This window comes from Thamnophis sirtalis, unplaced genomic scaffold (genome assembly GCF_051295495.1).
Source record: "Thamnophis sirtalis isolate CommonGarterSnake01/CBP01778 unplaced genomic scaffold, rThaSir2_p1.2 scaffold_14, whole genome shotgun sequence".
NCBI classification, from domain to species: Eukaryota; Metazoa; Chordata; class Lepidosauria; order Squamata; family Natricidae; genus Thamnophis; species Thamnophis sirtalis.
The window spans coordinates 42,155,727-42,173,124 of NW_028261394.1; the positions used below are offsets into that span (position 1 = coordinate 42,155,727).

The 17,398-nt window shown below is 43.3% G+C and overlaps 1 protein-coding gene across 1 annotated transcript in view; it reads right to left on the reverse strand.

Moving 5' to 3' along the window:
• The window catches only part of CBLN1 (cerebellin 1 precursor), an 11,535-nt gene extending 6,140 nt beyond the window's left edge, over positions 1 to 5,395 (reverse strand). Inside the window, exons 1-2 of the mRNA XM_014073975.2 lie at positions 5,024 to 5,395; positions 4,296 to 4,415 (exon numbers count right to left, since the gene is read on the reverse strand). Of these exons, the coding sequence (XP_013929450.2) occupies positions 4,296 to 4,415; positions 5,024 to 5,278 (375 nt within the window). The 5' untranslated portion in view covers positions 5,279 to 5,395. The remainder of the gene's footprint in view (positions 1 to 4,295; positions 4,416 to 5,023) is intronic.
• Between the last annotated feature and the right edge of the window lie 12,003 nt (positions 5,396 to 17,398).

Sequence of the window (17,398 nt, forward strand, 5' to 3'; positions counted from 1 at the left end):
TATCTGTGGACTGGCACCGGTTCGCGACATGTCAACAACTGGCCCACGCAAACCAACAAGGCCCCATCCGCGGGAGGTAGACAGCATGCAAAACCACGCCCCCTCCAGTCCGCGGAAAAACCTTTCTCCATGGAACTGGTCCCTGGTGTCCCAAAGATTGGGGGCCACTGATATAGAGGTGGCGAGGTGGTGCAGTGGTTAGAGTGCAGTACTGCAGGCCACTTCAGCTGACTGCTAACTGCAGTTCGGCGGTTCAAATCTCACCGGCTCAGGGTTGACTCAGCCTTCCATCCTTTCGAGGTGGGTAAAATGAGGACCCGGATTGTTGGGGGCGATATGCTGACTCTGTAAACCGCTTAGAGAGGGCTGAAAGCTCTATGAAGCGGTATATAAGTCTAACCGCTATTGCTATTGCTATTAGATTGTTAAGACTATTAGACTATTAGACTGTTAGACTGTTAGACTGTTAGACTGTTAGACTGTTAGACTGTTAGACTGTTAGACTGTTAGACTATTAGATTATTAGATTATTAGATTATTAGATTATTAGATTATTAGATTATTAGATTATTAGATTATTAGATTATTAGATTATTAGATTATTAGATTATTAGATTATTAGATTATTATTAGATGTTGGTTGAGGGTCTTTGAATGGTGGTACTATCACGCCAACCAACCCAACTTACATTTTCACAATCCATTCACTTGGTTACAAAATTCACCCATGGGGAGGCAGGAAGCATAAATTAACTCATCAGGCTGAATGCTTGTAAAAGGCTAATCTCACCTAACCAAGAAGAAACCAGAGTGAGGACTAAAGGAAACCCAGGTTAAAACTGGCCCGCGTTTGCACATTACGCATTGAATTACCGATTGTGTGAACACAGCCTTGCTAATCTTGTCTCACTTTGAAGAACGCGACTTTTCGTTAGTTCCCAGTTATGCAGACAAGTGTTCCTCGTAAAAAAAAAAAAAAACCTGAAGGGTGAGGAATATGCTGTTTATCCCATCAGGGGGTCTAGCATTATTTCTGCGCCTGAGAGATTCAGGTTCTGCTGATGGCTGTTCCAACTTTTTCCGCAAAATGATAATTGAACGCAAACCAGGCTTAAAAACCCACTGCCACATTTTCCCCTCTTCCAGGGATTGGTACGTTTTGCTTAGCGAAGAGATCTAAAAACTCAAAATAGTGCTTGGCAGCATTTCCTCTTGGTCTAAAAAAGCACCGTCTTCATGAAACGTGGTTTCCACTGAGACAATAGCTTTCCCCCCGTCATTTGTCTGACAGTCCGTAAAGGGAGCAAGCATGAGTTAGAAAAGCTCACAAGAAAGGGGTGTTTCCGCTCCTTTTTTACAACAGCAAAACTACAGGTCTAAACACAATGCTTATTCCCCTATGAGGATAGCAGACAATGGATGAAAGAGCCACGGATGTATCAATGATCGGAAATAGGATTGTGACTGTTGAATGATAAATGCACCAAACACAGTTTGCACAATTAGAAACGTCCTTGTCTCCGATACAAAATTCAATCAGCCAGACCCTTCTCTATCTAGAATCTGAGTGTGTCTTTATGTATTCTGCAGGACAAGTTACTTTTGAAAATAAAACCTGAACTTCATTGAAATTAATACAAACTTCCTTCTAAGTCGGCCTGACTGGGGCTCATGGTTTTAGTCCACGCTTCGTTTTAAAAATGACCTCCCTCCGTTTACTCCACAGAACTGGATTTCCAGGGGTAAGGTATTTTATGCTTTTTGTGAATGCAGCTTCATCTCGCTTAATTAAACTTAATTTCTTCCTGAGAGAAAATTTAAAGGAATGTTAAGGAGGAGTAAAAAAGAGAGAAAAGAAAGAAAAGAAAGAAAGGAGAAGAAAAGAAAAGGGAAGAGAGAAGAAAAAGAGAGAAGAGAAAAAAGAGAAGAAAAAAGAAAAGAGAAGAGAAAAAAGAGAAAAGAAAAGAAAAGAGAAAAGGGATGAAAAGAAAAAAATTGATTTCCCTGCATGAATGCAATCTGTATGTTAGTAAAAGAGCATAATCTGCCTCATTATTAAATATGTATTCTTGGAAGAAAATCCAACTTTATAGAGTCGGAAGCTTCTTTTAAAAAAGTAAATGCCTGGCTTATAGCACAAAATCCTGGAGGCAGGAAGACCTTAAAGAGAAAGAAGAACACCGACACTAATTTTTCTATAAATCAGAAAGGCTCAGTTTAAGGCGGATACCTTTTGGCAACTGTTTTTGGCAACCAGAATGGTGGGAAGGGAGACAAAGACTTTAGCTGAGGCACCAGACGGATTTATGAACAATGATAAATAATAGGGTGGCTCATTATTCATTTCATTTTTACTGCAGCCAGTAGAGAGCTCAAGCGTGAAAGTAGCCATTTCCAAGAAAGCTTTAAAATCAAGAGTAGGACGAAACTTCAGCCTTCAAGGGCCCAGAGTCCTTTCTTCACTTTTGCATTATTCTTGGCCAGGTACATGAGAAAATATACTGTATGAGTATATATTCTTTCTATCTATCTATCTATCTATCTATCTATCTATCTATCTATCTATCTATCTATCTATCTATCTATCTATCTATCTATCTATCATCTATCTATCTATCTATCTATCATCTATCTATCTATCTATCTATCTATCTATCATCTATCTATCTATCTATCTATCATCTATCTATCTATCTATCTATCTATCTATCTATCATCTATCTATCTATCTATCTATCATCTATCTATCTATCTATCTATCTATCTATCTATCTATCATCTATCTATCTATCTATCTATCTATCTATCTATCTATCTATCTATCATCTATCATCTGTCTGTCTGTCTACCTACCTACCTACTTACCTACCACATACCTACCTTCCTACCTACCATCCCTCTCCTCTCTCGCTCTCTCTTTATATATCTATATATCAAGGAAGGCCTGGAGGAATATTGTCCATGGAGTCATAATGGGTCGGACATGACTTCACAACTAACAACATCTGTCCTTCTGTCCTTCTGTCTGTCTGTCTGTCTGTCTGTCTGTCTGTCAGTCTGTCTGTCTGTCTGTCTGTCTGTCTGTCTGTCTGTCTGTCTGTCCTGTCCTGTCCTGTCCTGTCCTGTCCTGTCCTGTCTGTCTGTCTGTCTGTCTGTCTGTCTGTCTGTCTGTCTGTCTGTCTGTCTGTCTATCTATCTATCTATCTATCTATCTATCTATCTATCTATCTATCTATCTATCTATCTATCTATTTATTTATCATCTCTCTCTCTCTCTTTATATCTCTATCTATCAAGAAAGGCCTGGAGGAACATAGTCCATGGAGTCGTAATGGGTCGGACACGACTTTGCAAGTAACAACATCCATCCATCCATCCATCCATCCATCCATCCATCCATCCATCCATCATTTCTCTCTTCTATCTATCTATGTTTCTATCTATCATCTATCTATCTATCCATCCATCCATCATTTCTCTTTCATTTTTCTCTCTCTCTCTCTCGCTCTCATTTCTCTCTCATCTCACTTTATATCTCCTATCTATCTATCTATCTATCATCTATCTATCTATCTATCTATCTATCTATCTATCTATCTCTAATATTTCTCTCTCTCTCTCATTTCTCTCTCTCTCATTTCTCTCTCATCTATCTATCTATCTATCTATCTATCTATCTATCTATCTATCTATCTATCTATCTATCTCTAAATCTGTATCTGTATGTATAGACGTTACTCCCATAAATCTTGCCTGTATAGTATAATTCTGCAATGAAAAACCCAGTCAACTATCTCCACCCTGATTTACAGACCTGAATTTCAAAATCCGCAAAGCAACCCCAATACACGCGCACACACACACACACACACCACACCACATACAAGAATGGGTATTACATACCGGGAAATTAACCACTACCTTTTATTGGATGGTTTCTGGCACAAGATTTCTGCACTGAGCAGATGATGGATCTGACACACACTCGCTTATCCCTCGACATCAAAATACGCACACACAAATGTGTGTCCGTGCACCTACCCACTCACACACAGACACACTTCCTCGCCGAGAGCGTCAACATTTATTGTGCAGCCCTGGAGCTAGGCGGGCTGACTCGGAAAGACACTTCGCTTCATTCAAGGGTGGGAGTTCCTCCCTGGAGCTCTCAGGTGAATGGAAAACAGTTGGCCCCTTTCATTCATTCGCATAAATTGGGGAGGGGGCTGCTTTCCCACCCAGGGCAAAAAAAAAAGAGTAAAGTCCCCTTGGTGGAAGAAGCCCTGCAGTCTCACCTGGATGGTCTGCCTGTTGTACACCTTGACCACGTGGAAATTAAAGCTGTAGATGCCCTTTCGGGGAGCGATGAAAGTGCTGCGTTCCGAGTCGAAGTTGAGCCCAATGTTGACCAGCACCTACGGGATGGAGGGGGAGAAAGAGAGAACAGGAGTAAAGAAAGAGAAAAAGGGAGAGGGACATTGTCCAGGCGAGGATCAAAGCTTTTCTTAAAGGTCCTTTCTCTACAACCATCCAGCCTTCTTCCATTCTCCTTCCATTGGGAGCTGTCCACTGGGATGGTGGGATCCCATCCTTACGTCTTCCTTTTCACTCTCTTCCCGGAAGAAGGAGACTAACTAAGCCTGGGTTAGATGACTCCTCCAGGTTCAGGGGCTGCTGCTCCACAATGTAGGTCCATCATTCCTGATGCTTGGGATGGAGAGGTTTTGTAGTCCCAGCGGGAGGGAGCCAGGTTGCACTCAATTGGAAAATTTGACTTTAAGGCTGAGGACTTGACTGTCCCATCTGCTCCCCGCTAATCTCGGGGAGCCTTCTGGAGAACTGAAAGTCGGGGCTGACTGAAAGAGCCCTTTGAAGGCATCTCTCCCCTTCCACCTTCTATTCCTAAATGCCCCCTCCCTTCTCCCACCCCCCCCTAAAACCCTCCTCCCCGCTTTCCCCCCCTCTCCTCGACAGTCCCCCCCCCGTCTTAAATCCCCCCCCTTCCAGGATGGGGGAATCCTACCTGGTCGAAGTAAATGATCATGGTGCGATTGCTCATCTCCGACGGCTCGTGGTTGGTGCTGCGGATGGCCGAGAAGGCCACCTTGGCGCTGCCCGACCTCACCGAGATGCCCAGCGCCGTGCCGGTCGGATCGGAAGCCGGGTTGGAGTCACACACCACCAGGCACTTGCCCTCCAGGATGATGGGCTCCGTCTCGTTCTGCCCCATCGCCACGCTGGCTAGCCAAGCCAGGCTCAGCAGCTCCAGGCACAGCATCGCGCCGACGAGTCCCCTTTTCGCCTTTGCGCGCTGGCTCGTCCCGCGGCTGGCTGGCTGGCTTCTCCGAAGGGGCGGACGGGCGGGCTGGAGCCCCGCTGCTCCCCTTTGCCCTGCCCTGCCCTGCCCTTCCCGGCTCGGGCTCGGCTCCTGCGCTGCTCCCGGGCTCCCCTCTAGTCCGCCAGCACGTCCCGCGACGCCCCTCGAGGTGCGGAGAGGAGCGCCAGCGGCCCCCGGCAAGGCGCAAGCGGAGCGCTCCGATGCATAGTGCGGAGGGAAAGCGGGAACTACAAGCGAGCCGGTCGGCAATAGGACACACCGAGAGGGAACCCCGCCCGCTGCCGCTGATGCCTGCGACGGCGTCCACCAGCCCTGTTGGCTGCGCTCGCTGCCTGCCCCGTTTGCCTGCCTGCCTGCCGGGCTGGCTGGCTGGCTCTCTGCCGCAGCTTTGGCCCGACCGCTCCCCACCGCCCGAGCGAGCACACAAAAGCCGCCGCGGCGCGCCTTTCCCCACCTTGCCTCTCCCCCGCCAACCCCAGCCCTTCGTCAGCGACGGCCCCGCCCGCGCCCAATGGGCAGCCGGCGCGCTCGCGGCCAGCCAATGACGTCCCCGTCCGTCTCCGCCGTTTCTCCACCCCCCCCCCCTCTGCCCGACGGGGGAGGCTTTTTTTTTTGCGCGTCCTGCGATTAGGTGGTCGAGAGAGAGAGAGAGCAGGTGGAGAGGAGAAGGCGCAGCGGTGTGGCGCCGGACGGTCGGGGCTACCCGGCCGCGCTTCGCCCACGTCCGGCCCAAAGGGGTGGGTGGGGATGCCGGGCCGGGCGGGGGTCTTCCGTGGGGGCCGTCTCAGGTAAGGAGCGTGACGGAGGGGCGCAAAGAAGGGGGATCCTGAGCGAGCCTCCCGGGTGCCTGCGCGCTTTGGGACAGGGTGGGTTAGGGGGGGGGGAAGGGATGCTGCGCTGGCATCCTGAGAAGGATCGGGCCCCCGCTCAGCTTCCTGTTAGGTGGGGGGCGAAGGCGCGGAGACAGAAGGGATGCGCGCTCAGGAAGGAGGGATGCTGACACTACCTAGATTGAAAATGCTCCTTATGAATACTTCCTAAATTTAAAATTCTCCTTATCAATACTTCCTATATTTAAAATGGTCCTTATAAATACTTCCTAGAATGAAAATGCTTCTTATGAGTACTTCCTATATTAAAAATGGTCCTTATGAATACTTCCTAGATTTAAAATGCTCCTTATCATTCATTGCTTCCTAGATTGAAAATGTTCCTTATCAATACTTCCTATATTAAAAATGGTCCTTATAAATACTTCCTAGATTTAAAATGCTCCTTATCAATGCTTCCTAGGTTGAAAATGCTCCTTATCAATACTTCCTATATTAAAAATGGTCCTTATAAATACTTCCTAGATTGAAAATGCTCCTTATGAATACTTCCTATATTAAAAATGGTCCTTATGAATACTTCCTAGATTGAAAATGCTCCTTATCAATGCTTTCTAGATTGAAAATGCTCCTTATCAATACTTCCTATATTAAAAATGGTCCTTATAAATACTTCCTAGATTGAAAATGCTCCTTATGAATACTTCCTATATTAAAAATGGTCCTTATGAATACTTCCTAGATTGAAAATGCTCCTTATCAATGCTTTCTAGATTGAAAATGCTCCTTATCAATACTTCCTATATTAAAAATGGTCCTTATAAATACTTCCTAGATTGAAAATGCTCCTTATGAATACTTCCTATATTAAAAATGGTCCTTATAAATACTTCCTATATTAAAAATGGTCCTTATGAATACTTCCTATATTAAAAATGGTCCTTATAAATTCTTCCTAGATTGAAAATGCTCCTTATCAATACTTCCTAGATTGAAAATGCTCCTGATCCATATGACCTTCGCCAAGCCAAAAATTCTAAATGGATTTCTTAAAAAAAATAAGGAATACTTGTGAGGATTTCCCAAACTGGAGGTGGGAAATCAAAGTACGCCAAAAAGGTGGATGAACTCTTATCATTCAACCAAGCCAGTCAGCCCAGGCAATTATGAGACTGGTGGGAGTGTTAGCTGAGTAACAGAGGGTCCCACATTCCTCAGCACTTGGGATGCCGGTCGCCTGGGTAGCAGGGGAAGGGGAGATCATCCCCGAGGTCCCTTGATGACGGGCGAGCTCAGATGTCTGGAGTAACATAGCTGAGGGAGGAGGAAGTGAGGTGAAAGGGGAAGAGTGGGAACGAGCTGAAAGTCTTGAGCTTGGGAGAGAATCGAGGAGTTCGTTTTTGGGTCTGGTGAAATAGGAAATGGGGGGGGGACCTTTGAGATGAGTCACGTAGGCCACCATCCAAAGTTCTGAGTACCTTTAGGAACCTTGCGTCTTCTGGAAATGCTGGAGTACGACAACGTCTCCTGAATCCTGGAATCTGGGTCTCCTGATCCCCAGAGAAAAGGACTGCCCACTCCTCCAAATCAAATATTCGATCAGGGTGCCTGTTTTGTTTCCATTGTTTTGAGTGCTTCGTCCTGTTAGGCAGCTTGAAGTTCAGATCTGAGGTCAACTTTGAGCCCGGGTTCCAAAGTTTGGTAGGCTTAGCTGCTTTTCCCAGCTGGCTGAATTTATAGGATGGAACTGGGTCAACTCTGTATAATGCAGAGAGAGAGAGAGAGAGAGAGAGAGAGAGAGAGGAGGGAGGGAGGGAGGGAGGGAGGGAGGAGAGAGAGAATCTTCCTTAAATGATGTCGAGAGCCAAGGTGGCGCAGTGGTTAAATGCAGCACTGCAGGCTACTGCTAGATCAGCAGGTCAGCGGTTCAAATCTCACCGGCTCAGGGTTGACTCAGCCTTCCATCCTTCCGAGGTGGGTAAAATGAGGACCCAGATTGTTGGGGGCAATATGCTGACTCTCTGTAAACCGCTTAGAGAGGCCTGAAAGGCCTATGAAGCGGTATATAAGTCTACTGCTATTGCTATATGTCATTTTGGGGAATCAGGCCACGAGATATGAATGATCTGATGTAATCACTAGAAACTATCCTAGAACAATCACTTCAGATGTTGTGACATCATTGTTAAACATTGTACAGGTGCCACTTGTGCATTAAAAATGGATACAGACAGAGATGCTCCTTCATTTAAACTGGGTATTGGATTGGATTGGAATGGAATAAATTGGAATGGAATGGAATGGAATGGAATGGAATGGAATGGAATAGAATAGAATAGAATAGAATAGAATAGAATAGAATAGAATAGAATAGAATAGAATTCTTTATTGGCCAAGTGTGATTGGACACAAGGAATTTATCTTTGGTGCATATGCTCTCAGTGTACATAAGGAAAAATAAAATACATTCATCAAGAACCATAAGATACAACAGTGATAGTCATGGGTTACTCATAAGCAATCACATCACAGTAGGAAATAAATAAAACAATATAGATTGTAAAAATACAAGCAACATGGTTATAGTCGTGAGTGGGAAGAGAAAGGTTCTAGGAAGGATGAGAATAATAATAGTAATTCAGTCTTAGTAAATAATTTGACAGTGTTGTGGGAATCAGTTGTTTAGCAGAGTGATGGCATTCGGGGAAAAAACTTTTGAAAGGTTTACAGTCAGATTTGTATTATTAGTACATTCATGGAAGCCTTACCTGATATTTCGGCCATCGAGTGATGGATATGTCCAGAAATATCCCTGAGACAAATCAGCCAGTTGCCTAGTCAAATTTTAGCCATCCTTGCTACTATATCAATGTGCGGAAGAAGGGGCTGTAAGGTAAACCTAGGTTTGAGTTTAACCCTGTTGTAACTGAATCATACAGAAATAGGGCAGGATGGGGAGGAAGATTAATTCTGGAAATGTTGTGAGCTCATTTACACCAAACCTGATTCACAATTTTGCACTTCTCTCGGCTACTCATCAGTATATTCGAGAGGGCCATGGGGGTCTTGATATCATCTTACCCATATCTCTACAATCTTGACTTGACAGTTTATATAACGACTTAGAGAGTTACTTCTAACAAGCATGCATTGGAACTCATTGGTACATGAAAAATCCCAGCCCTGTTGAACTTTGACTGCCCCACCAAACTAAATTTGGTTTACTTTGGAGTGACACTGAGTGGCATTGTAACTGATCCTCCTACATGGTGAAACTCCAAAGTAAACATTGACATCTTTTGATTTCTTGTTCTCTCTTGTTGAGAGAAAAACAACAACTCTAAAACGCCAATAATTATTTGAGAACTAGGACTGTATGGTTCTAGAATTTCGGGAACTTTCTCTCTGCCTGTGAAATACCGTAATGGGGCTTCCAGGAAGAAAGTTTAGGTCTGTATTTCTTTCCATGAGAAAGTGGTGTGAGATTCTACAGCTATGTAAAGAAAAGCGAATGGAGTTAGTTTCCTTCTTGAAACAAGAGAGAGATCTGACCATGGTTTGAGATCTGCAATTTCTTTATCATTTTCATTTGTGTGGTAGGGGAGTGCCGGGATATTGTTTATGTAGAAGTATTAGCATTATAATGCATTATACTGTAATGGAGTGAGCTCCCGTGATTTGTCCCAGCTTCTGCCAACCTAGCAGTTCGAAAGGACGTAAAAAATGCAAGTAGAAAAATAGGAACCACCTTTGGTGGGAAGGTAACAGCACTCCAGGCGCCTTCGGCACTGAGTCATGCTGGCCACGTCTCTTCGGACAGTGCTGCTCTTCGGCTTTGAAACAGAGATCAGCACTGCCCCCCAGAGTCAGGAACGATTAGCATATATGTGTGAGGGGAACCTTTATTTGTCTTTTTTTTTTGTTTTCCTTTCTCTTATTCTTTTCTTGCAATGGATGGAGTCTTTTTCTTCCTTCCATGGTGCAAAAAGTTTTGTCTTTAGCAAAGTAACACAACTCTTTACAGAGCAGGAGTTTTCAAATGTGAATGTTTAATTTGACCCACTCTCTCAATAGGGTGGCTCAGTGGCTAAGACGCTGAGCTTGTTGATCAGAAAGGTCGGCAGTTCAGTGGTTTGAATCCCTAGTGCCAAGTAATGGATTGAGCAACTGTTACTTGTCCCAGCTTCTGTCAACCTAGCAGTTTTCTTTCTTTCTTTCCTTCCTTCCTTCCTTCCTTCCTTCCTTCCTTCCTTCCTTCCTTTCTTTCTTTCTTTAAGCTTTTTCAGAACCAGAAGAAGCTTCTTGGGTGAGGAGCGAAATGTTTTCAAGGGGGGAAAATATAAAAAGCAAGAAAGCCCAGTTTGCCTTTTGGGGAAAAATGCCTTTGGGACACCAGCTGTTGAACTTTAGGAAGGGAATCATTGGAGCCACGTCTCTAGCAATGCAATGATTGAGGTTCTCAAAATAAACAGGGATCAAATGTTTGTACATAGGAAAAGCAGGTGCTATTTTCAGTAAAGCCAAATGAAAGAAAAACTGTTGCAAATTGTGTCTGAATGCTGAGAGAGAGAGAGAGAGAGAGAGAGACAGAGAGAGAGACAGAGACAGAGACAGAGACAGACAGAGGGAGAGAGAGAGAGAGGCAGGCAGGCAGGCAGACAGACAGAAAGACAGAGAGAGAGTCAGAAAGACACAGAGAGAGAGAGAGTCAGAGAGAAAGACAGACACACACAGAGAGAGAGAGAGAGAGACAGACAGAGAGACATAGAGTCAGAGAGTCAGATCGAGAGACAGACAGAAAGAGAGATAGACAGACAGAAAGACAGAGAGAGTCAGGGAGAGACAGACAGAGAGACAGAGACACACACTGAGAGAGAAGGAAACACATAGAGACAGACAGACAGAAAGACAGAAAGACAGAGAGAGAGTCAGAGAGAAAGACAGACAGACACACACACAGAGACAGAGAGACAGAGATACAGTCAGAGAGAGAGACAGAGAGATAGAGAGAGACAGAGGGAGAGACAGAGAGACACACACACACAGAGAGACAGAGACAGAGAGTCAGAGAGAGAGAGAGAGAAAGACAGAGACAGAGAGAGACAGAGAGACAGAGAAAGAGACAGAGGAAGAGAAGAGACACAGAGAGAGACAGACAGAAAGACACAGAGAGAGAGTCTCAGAGAGAGACAGAGACAGAGAGAGACAGAGAGTCTCCGAGAGAGAGAGAGAGAGAGACAGATTCAGAGACAGAGACAGAAAGTCAGAGAGAGACAGAAAGTCTCAGAGAGAGAGACAGAGAGAGAGAAAGACAGAGTCAGAGAGAGAGACAGAAAGACAGAGAGAGACCGAGAGACAGAGAGTCTCAGAGAGAGAGAGAGAGAGAGAGAAAGACAGAGTCAGAGAGAGAGACAGAGACAGAGACAGAGACACACAGAGAGAGAAACAGACAGAAAGACAGAAAGAGAAAGAGAGGGTGGGAGAGAGGGAGAAAAGCTTAAAAGCAGTTAAGCAATAAAACCAGCTGTGTGGAGATGAATGAACAAGAGAGGGACAATGGCTTAGAAGTAAACTGACATGGAGACAATTCCCCATTTCAATTTCAAGATATTCACAGCCAGGGCTAGAGAGAAAAAAACAGATATCCTGCCTTAAACCCTTGGGGGGATGATCTGCCATTCAAGATTAACTACAAAGGTGGGTTAAACCACCCGTTGGTCTCACATGCAAAGGACGGCTCCAGAAACTGGAGGGCTACCTGTTGGGGATGCCGAAGACGTGGAAATCTCGTCCTTTACAACTCGCCTTCAAGGAGATAGACGGCTGCCTAATTACAGAGTCATCTCACTGATTTCACCAAGGTATTTTAAGCCAACATCAGTTCGGCAGAGCTTCGAAATAAATGTGCAGATGTTTGCAGGCGCACAGTGTGTAGTTCTGGGAATAATTACCTAGGGATAGATCTCGTAATATGCAAGATGAGTCCTGGGTAAATAAGACTGCATTCCCAATCAGCAGCCATTTCCCCCCTACATTTTCTCCATGGTGCGAATAAGCATCCTTTTTGTAGAATGCAGATAAGCTTCAGCCTATCGCCACAATTCAGCCCCAAATTTCTGTTGCTAAGTGTGACAGTTGTTGGGTGATTTCTTTTTTTTTCCTAAGAGGAAATTATTTTTATTTATTTATTTTTAATTATTTTAATTTTATCAATTTCATATATACATTCACAATTATATGATCTCATGACTGTTATTAATAATATGTATTTATAACAATTTTTCCCTACTGTTGACAATATACTTGAAGATTGCTTTTTTAACATCCCATAGATCCATCTTATCTTACAACGGTCCTACTTCTTCTTCCCTCCCTCCCTCTTTCCTTCCCTCGTTTCTTCTCTCCTACTCCCCTTCCTTCCTTCCCTCCTTCCCCTTCTCTCCTTCCTTCCCTCCTTCCTTCCCTCCTTTCTTTTCTCCTTCTCTCCTTCCTTTCCCCCTTCCTTTCCTCCTTCCTTCCCCCCTCCCTTCTCTCCTACATTCCCTCCTTTGCCCCCTTTTACGACCATAATGGCCATACTTGTTAAGTCACTGCCATTGTTAAGTTAGTAACGTGGTTGTTAAGTGAATCTGGACTTTGATCGTAAAAGGGGATGACGTGACCACAGAACACCGCAACCGTCATAAATATGAGTCAGTTGAATTTTGATCACGTGATTTTTTGATCATGCTACCATGGTGGTAAGTTCCCTTTTCCCAGTGCCATTGTAACTTTGAATCAGTCAGTAAACAAACTGTTGTAAGTCAAGGGCTACCTGTATTTCTGGAAAGTGGACACCACGAACATGTGAAAAGAAGAGCAAACCCTATGCCCTTCTAGCACTGATGGTGTTGCCTAGTTTGGTGATGAAATGTCTGCAAGAAAACCACCAAGCTCAGAGACCACCAAGGACCCCACAGTTCAATCCTGAGCTGCAAATATTGTCTTCTGTCGATAAATAGTCTCTCTCTCTCAAAAAAAGAAAAAAATGGGTTGGTGGGTGTGGCTAATAAGAACACCTCCTAATCCAAATCAGATTGGGTAAATTTGTTCCCTATTGTCACTCCTGTTCTTCAGGAATGATCTTTAACACCACAGCAAATTTCAGAGGGTTTTTTAAGAAGACAGGTGATTTCCAAACTAAGAAAAAGAAATTAATTATGGCTAGCACTCCTTTTGTTGTTGTTATTGTTGTGTAAGGACTTTGAGTGCATACAGGATCTACGTAGAATGTTAAGAGCGTGAATTTTGCATTCAGCAGGCCTGCAGAGCCGAGGTGGTGCAGTGGTTAGAGTGCTGTACTGCAGCTACTTCAGCTGACTGTTATCTGCAGTTCGGCGGTTCAAATCTCACCGGCTCAGGGTTGACCCAGCCTTCCATCCTTCCGAGGTGGGTGAAATGAGGACCCAGACTGTGGGGGCAATATGCTGATTCTGTAAACTGCTTAGAGAGGGCTGAAAGCCCTATGAAGCGGTATATAAGTCTAACTGCTATTGCTATTGCTATTGCTTCCCAATTTATGTGTTTCAGGGACGTTTTAATTAAGAGAATGAAATAAAAATAGATCCTTGCAGATAACAGAGTTGGAAGGGACCTTGGTGGTCTTCTAGTCCAACCTCCTACTCAAGCAGGAGAGTCTCTGTACCATTTCAGACAAATGGTTGTCCAATCTCTTCTTAAAAACCTCTAGTGATGGAGCACCTCCAATTTCTGGAGGCAAACCCTTCCACTGATTAATTGTTCTCACTGTCAGGAAATTTCTCCTTAGTTCTAGGTTGCTTCTCTCCTTGATTAGTTTCCATCCGTTGCTTCTTGTTCAACCCTCAGGTGCTTTGGAGAATAGTTTGACTCCCTCTTCTTCTTTGTGGCAGCCACTCAAGGAACATCTCTATCTGGATGACATGATCAAAAGTTAGAATAAGAGATAGAAATAAGAGAAAGGGAGAATATTAGTGTATACACCTTTATATAATAAAACAAAAGCAACAGCAAGAGAGAACATGGAATAATTAAATAATGATAGACGATAAATTAATATAAATGTGTATTACTATTAGAAATGTATAAGTTGGTTGAATGTAATAATTATGATTAACTCTACTAGTTCTATTTGTATTAGAATGTATGATGCTCAAATGCTACACCCGTTCACGCATTGATACATGCATATAAAATAAAATAAAAAGTGAAGGAAACAATGATAATTTGGGCTAAAAACATCGGGTATAATATTGAATTGGAGCTCTGGGAAAAATATGGGAAAAAATTATAAATTGACAATGTTGGCATCCTATAAGTAAAACATTTACAAAATGTTTTATAGGTGGCATTGATTTACCCCCGACGAGATTGGCCAAAATGTTCCCAAATAGATCACCAAACTGATGGAAATGTAATCACCAACAGGGGACCTTCTATCATATGTGATGGATGTGTCCGAAAGCCAAAGAATTCTGGACCAAAATTCAAAAATGGTTAGAAGAAATAATAGAACAAAAAATTGGCATGAACCCTGAGCTGTTTCTTCTAGGAATAATAATAATAATAAAATATTAGTAAGGATATCCAGTATTTAATGCTTCATATAATCACTGCTGCCAGAATTTCATATGCCCAAAGTTGGAAACTAAAAACCATTCCATCAAATGCAGAAATCATAAAAAAGGTGTTAGAATGCTCAGAAATGGACGAATTAATGATGGAACTAAGAGATAGAGAGGAAACAGAGTTCTACAAGATATGGAACAGGTGGTATAAGTGGCTTGAAAAGAGATGTAAAATCAATGCATAAGGAACATGTAGCAAACACAATGAAAAGAGGTGGCATATATTTAGAAAGCAATAGAGATGGAAACATTGTACATAGATGTATATATTGTAAAAATGAGAAAGTAAACGAAGAAGAATATGCATAAAATAATAGAATGGAAAATGGAAAACCCGAAATCAGAAAAAAGGAATCAGAAAGCTGTAAAAGTGTCCTTGCGATTTTAATGTTTGGAAAATGTCAAATAAAAAATAAAATAAAATAAAAAACTTGCGGGGGGAGGAAGGAAGAACATTGCTATCATGTCACCCTTATTCCTTCTTTCCCTTAGACAGCAAAGGGATGTCCATTCTCCACTGGATTCCATCAAGTCTATTTCTCCTATTCCCGATTAGGATATTTTTCTAAAGCTTCTTTGAGCGAAGTAGATTTAAAAGCAACTAAGATTTTTTTTCTCAGGCTGCAAACGTTTTAGAGAGCAGAAACTTCATCATTCAGATTACTCCTATTCTTTGGCGTATTTTTTCTCTCTCTTAACTGCTTGCACCAGTCTGGAACATATTTATAGTACCTGCTAGGCTCAAAAATTGCTTTCTATAGATAGGTTATTGCCAGCATTGATTTTGAATTGGGTGGCACAAAATTGCAACCCCGTTGTCAGAGAGAGAAAACGGCTTCATGGCTGGGCTGAAATTAAACTGTCATCGCTGTGTAACCTTTCCCCATCTCGCGGTATTGGCGGCTTTGTTTACAAAATGCAAACACAAAAATCTGAGCAGGGATTATTATTGTTATCATCATCATTATTTTAAAATCTTCGTCAGCAAAGCTTTTTTTTACGTTCTTGTGACCTTGGGGTGAAATGGCGTTGGATTTGCAGCCATGAAATTGTACCCTGAGGCCGAAGCGTACATGTCAGAGGTGGGTTCCTACCAGTTTGCATCTATTCGGTAGAACCGGTTCGTCAAATCTACCGAACCGGTTAGAAGAGGTTCCACCAGTGGACCCGGAAAGCAGGCCACACCTACAGAAGAGGTTCCAAAAAATTTTGAAACCCACCACTGGAGGAGACAGATACACACACACACACACACACACAGAGAGAGAGAGAGAGAGAGAGAGAGGGAGAGGGAGAGGGAGAGAGAGAGAGGCAAAGAGACACACACACACACACACACACACACACACACACACACAGACAGACTCACACAGAGAAAGAAAGGAAGAAAGAAAGAAAGAGTGAGAGAGAGATGAAAGAAAAAAAGAAAAAAGGGACAGAGACAAAAGGAAGGAAAGAAAAAGAGAGAGAGAGAGAAAGAAAGGGGGAAAACACATGGCCGGCAAGCCACTCCCACAAAGGAGGCCACACCCACAGAGTAGGTTCGAAAAATTTTTGAAACCCACCACTGGTACATGTATGATGTTATTTAGGTATATAGCCTGCTACACTTGTTTTATGGACACGTTACAATACATGTAAATAGAGTGGTGGATGCCATCATTTTCGTTCTTCACAGTTTTAGAAGCTACAGTTAAGTCTAAATGGGGCCCCCTGTTTAATCTTTTTTCGTATCTTTTCTCTCTCTGATGTGTGGCCTTTTTTAAAAAAAAAAAGAAGTCCATTTCAAATTTGGTAGAATGTCGATATTTCCACTAAATAGAGCACTGCGTAAGGCAGTAATCGTCACAAATTCTGGTTACAATCTCTTATTATCTGCAGAAAATTATACCCTTGGAAGAGCTAAGTCCATTTTTCTTTTTAGTGCAAGGATCCAGATTAAATCATGCCCAACCACTCAACGGCAACTTAGCTGGTGTCACAATGCCTAAACCACAAATGTCACATTGTTATATGTTCTGTTCTGTCACTTCAACTGATGCTCGATTTTGGAGAACACTTCTTGGCTTCCTTCTCTCGGACAATCGTTCAAAAGCTTTAAAAAACAACAACAACGGAGCTTGGAGTACAAAAATTTATTTCTCAAACAGGCGGAGAGGTCCCATGCTTGGAGCCGAGGTGGCGCAGTGGATAGAGTGCAGCACTGCAGGCTACTTCAGCTGACTGCAGTTCTGCAGTTCGGCTGTTCAAATCTCACCGGCTCAGGGTTGACTCAGCCTTCCATCCTTCCGAGGTGGGTAAAATGAGGACCCGGATTGTTGGGGGCAATATGCTGACTCTGTAAACCGCTTAGAGAGGGCTGAAAGCCCTATGAAGCGGTATATAAGTCTAACTGCTATTGCTATGCTTCATTCTCCGTCCCCACCTCTGTAACAAGGAAGGGTCACTGTAGCTCCTTGGAAGGCCAAAATATGGTTTTGATTCCATCCTTGGCGTCTCTAGAAAAACCCTACTCTAGAAGCCTGCAAAGTTATGGCCAGTGCAAAAAATTACAGTTATTCGACTTCGTATAAGGTTGTTTTATA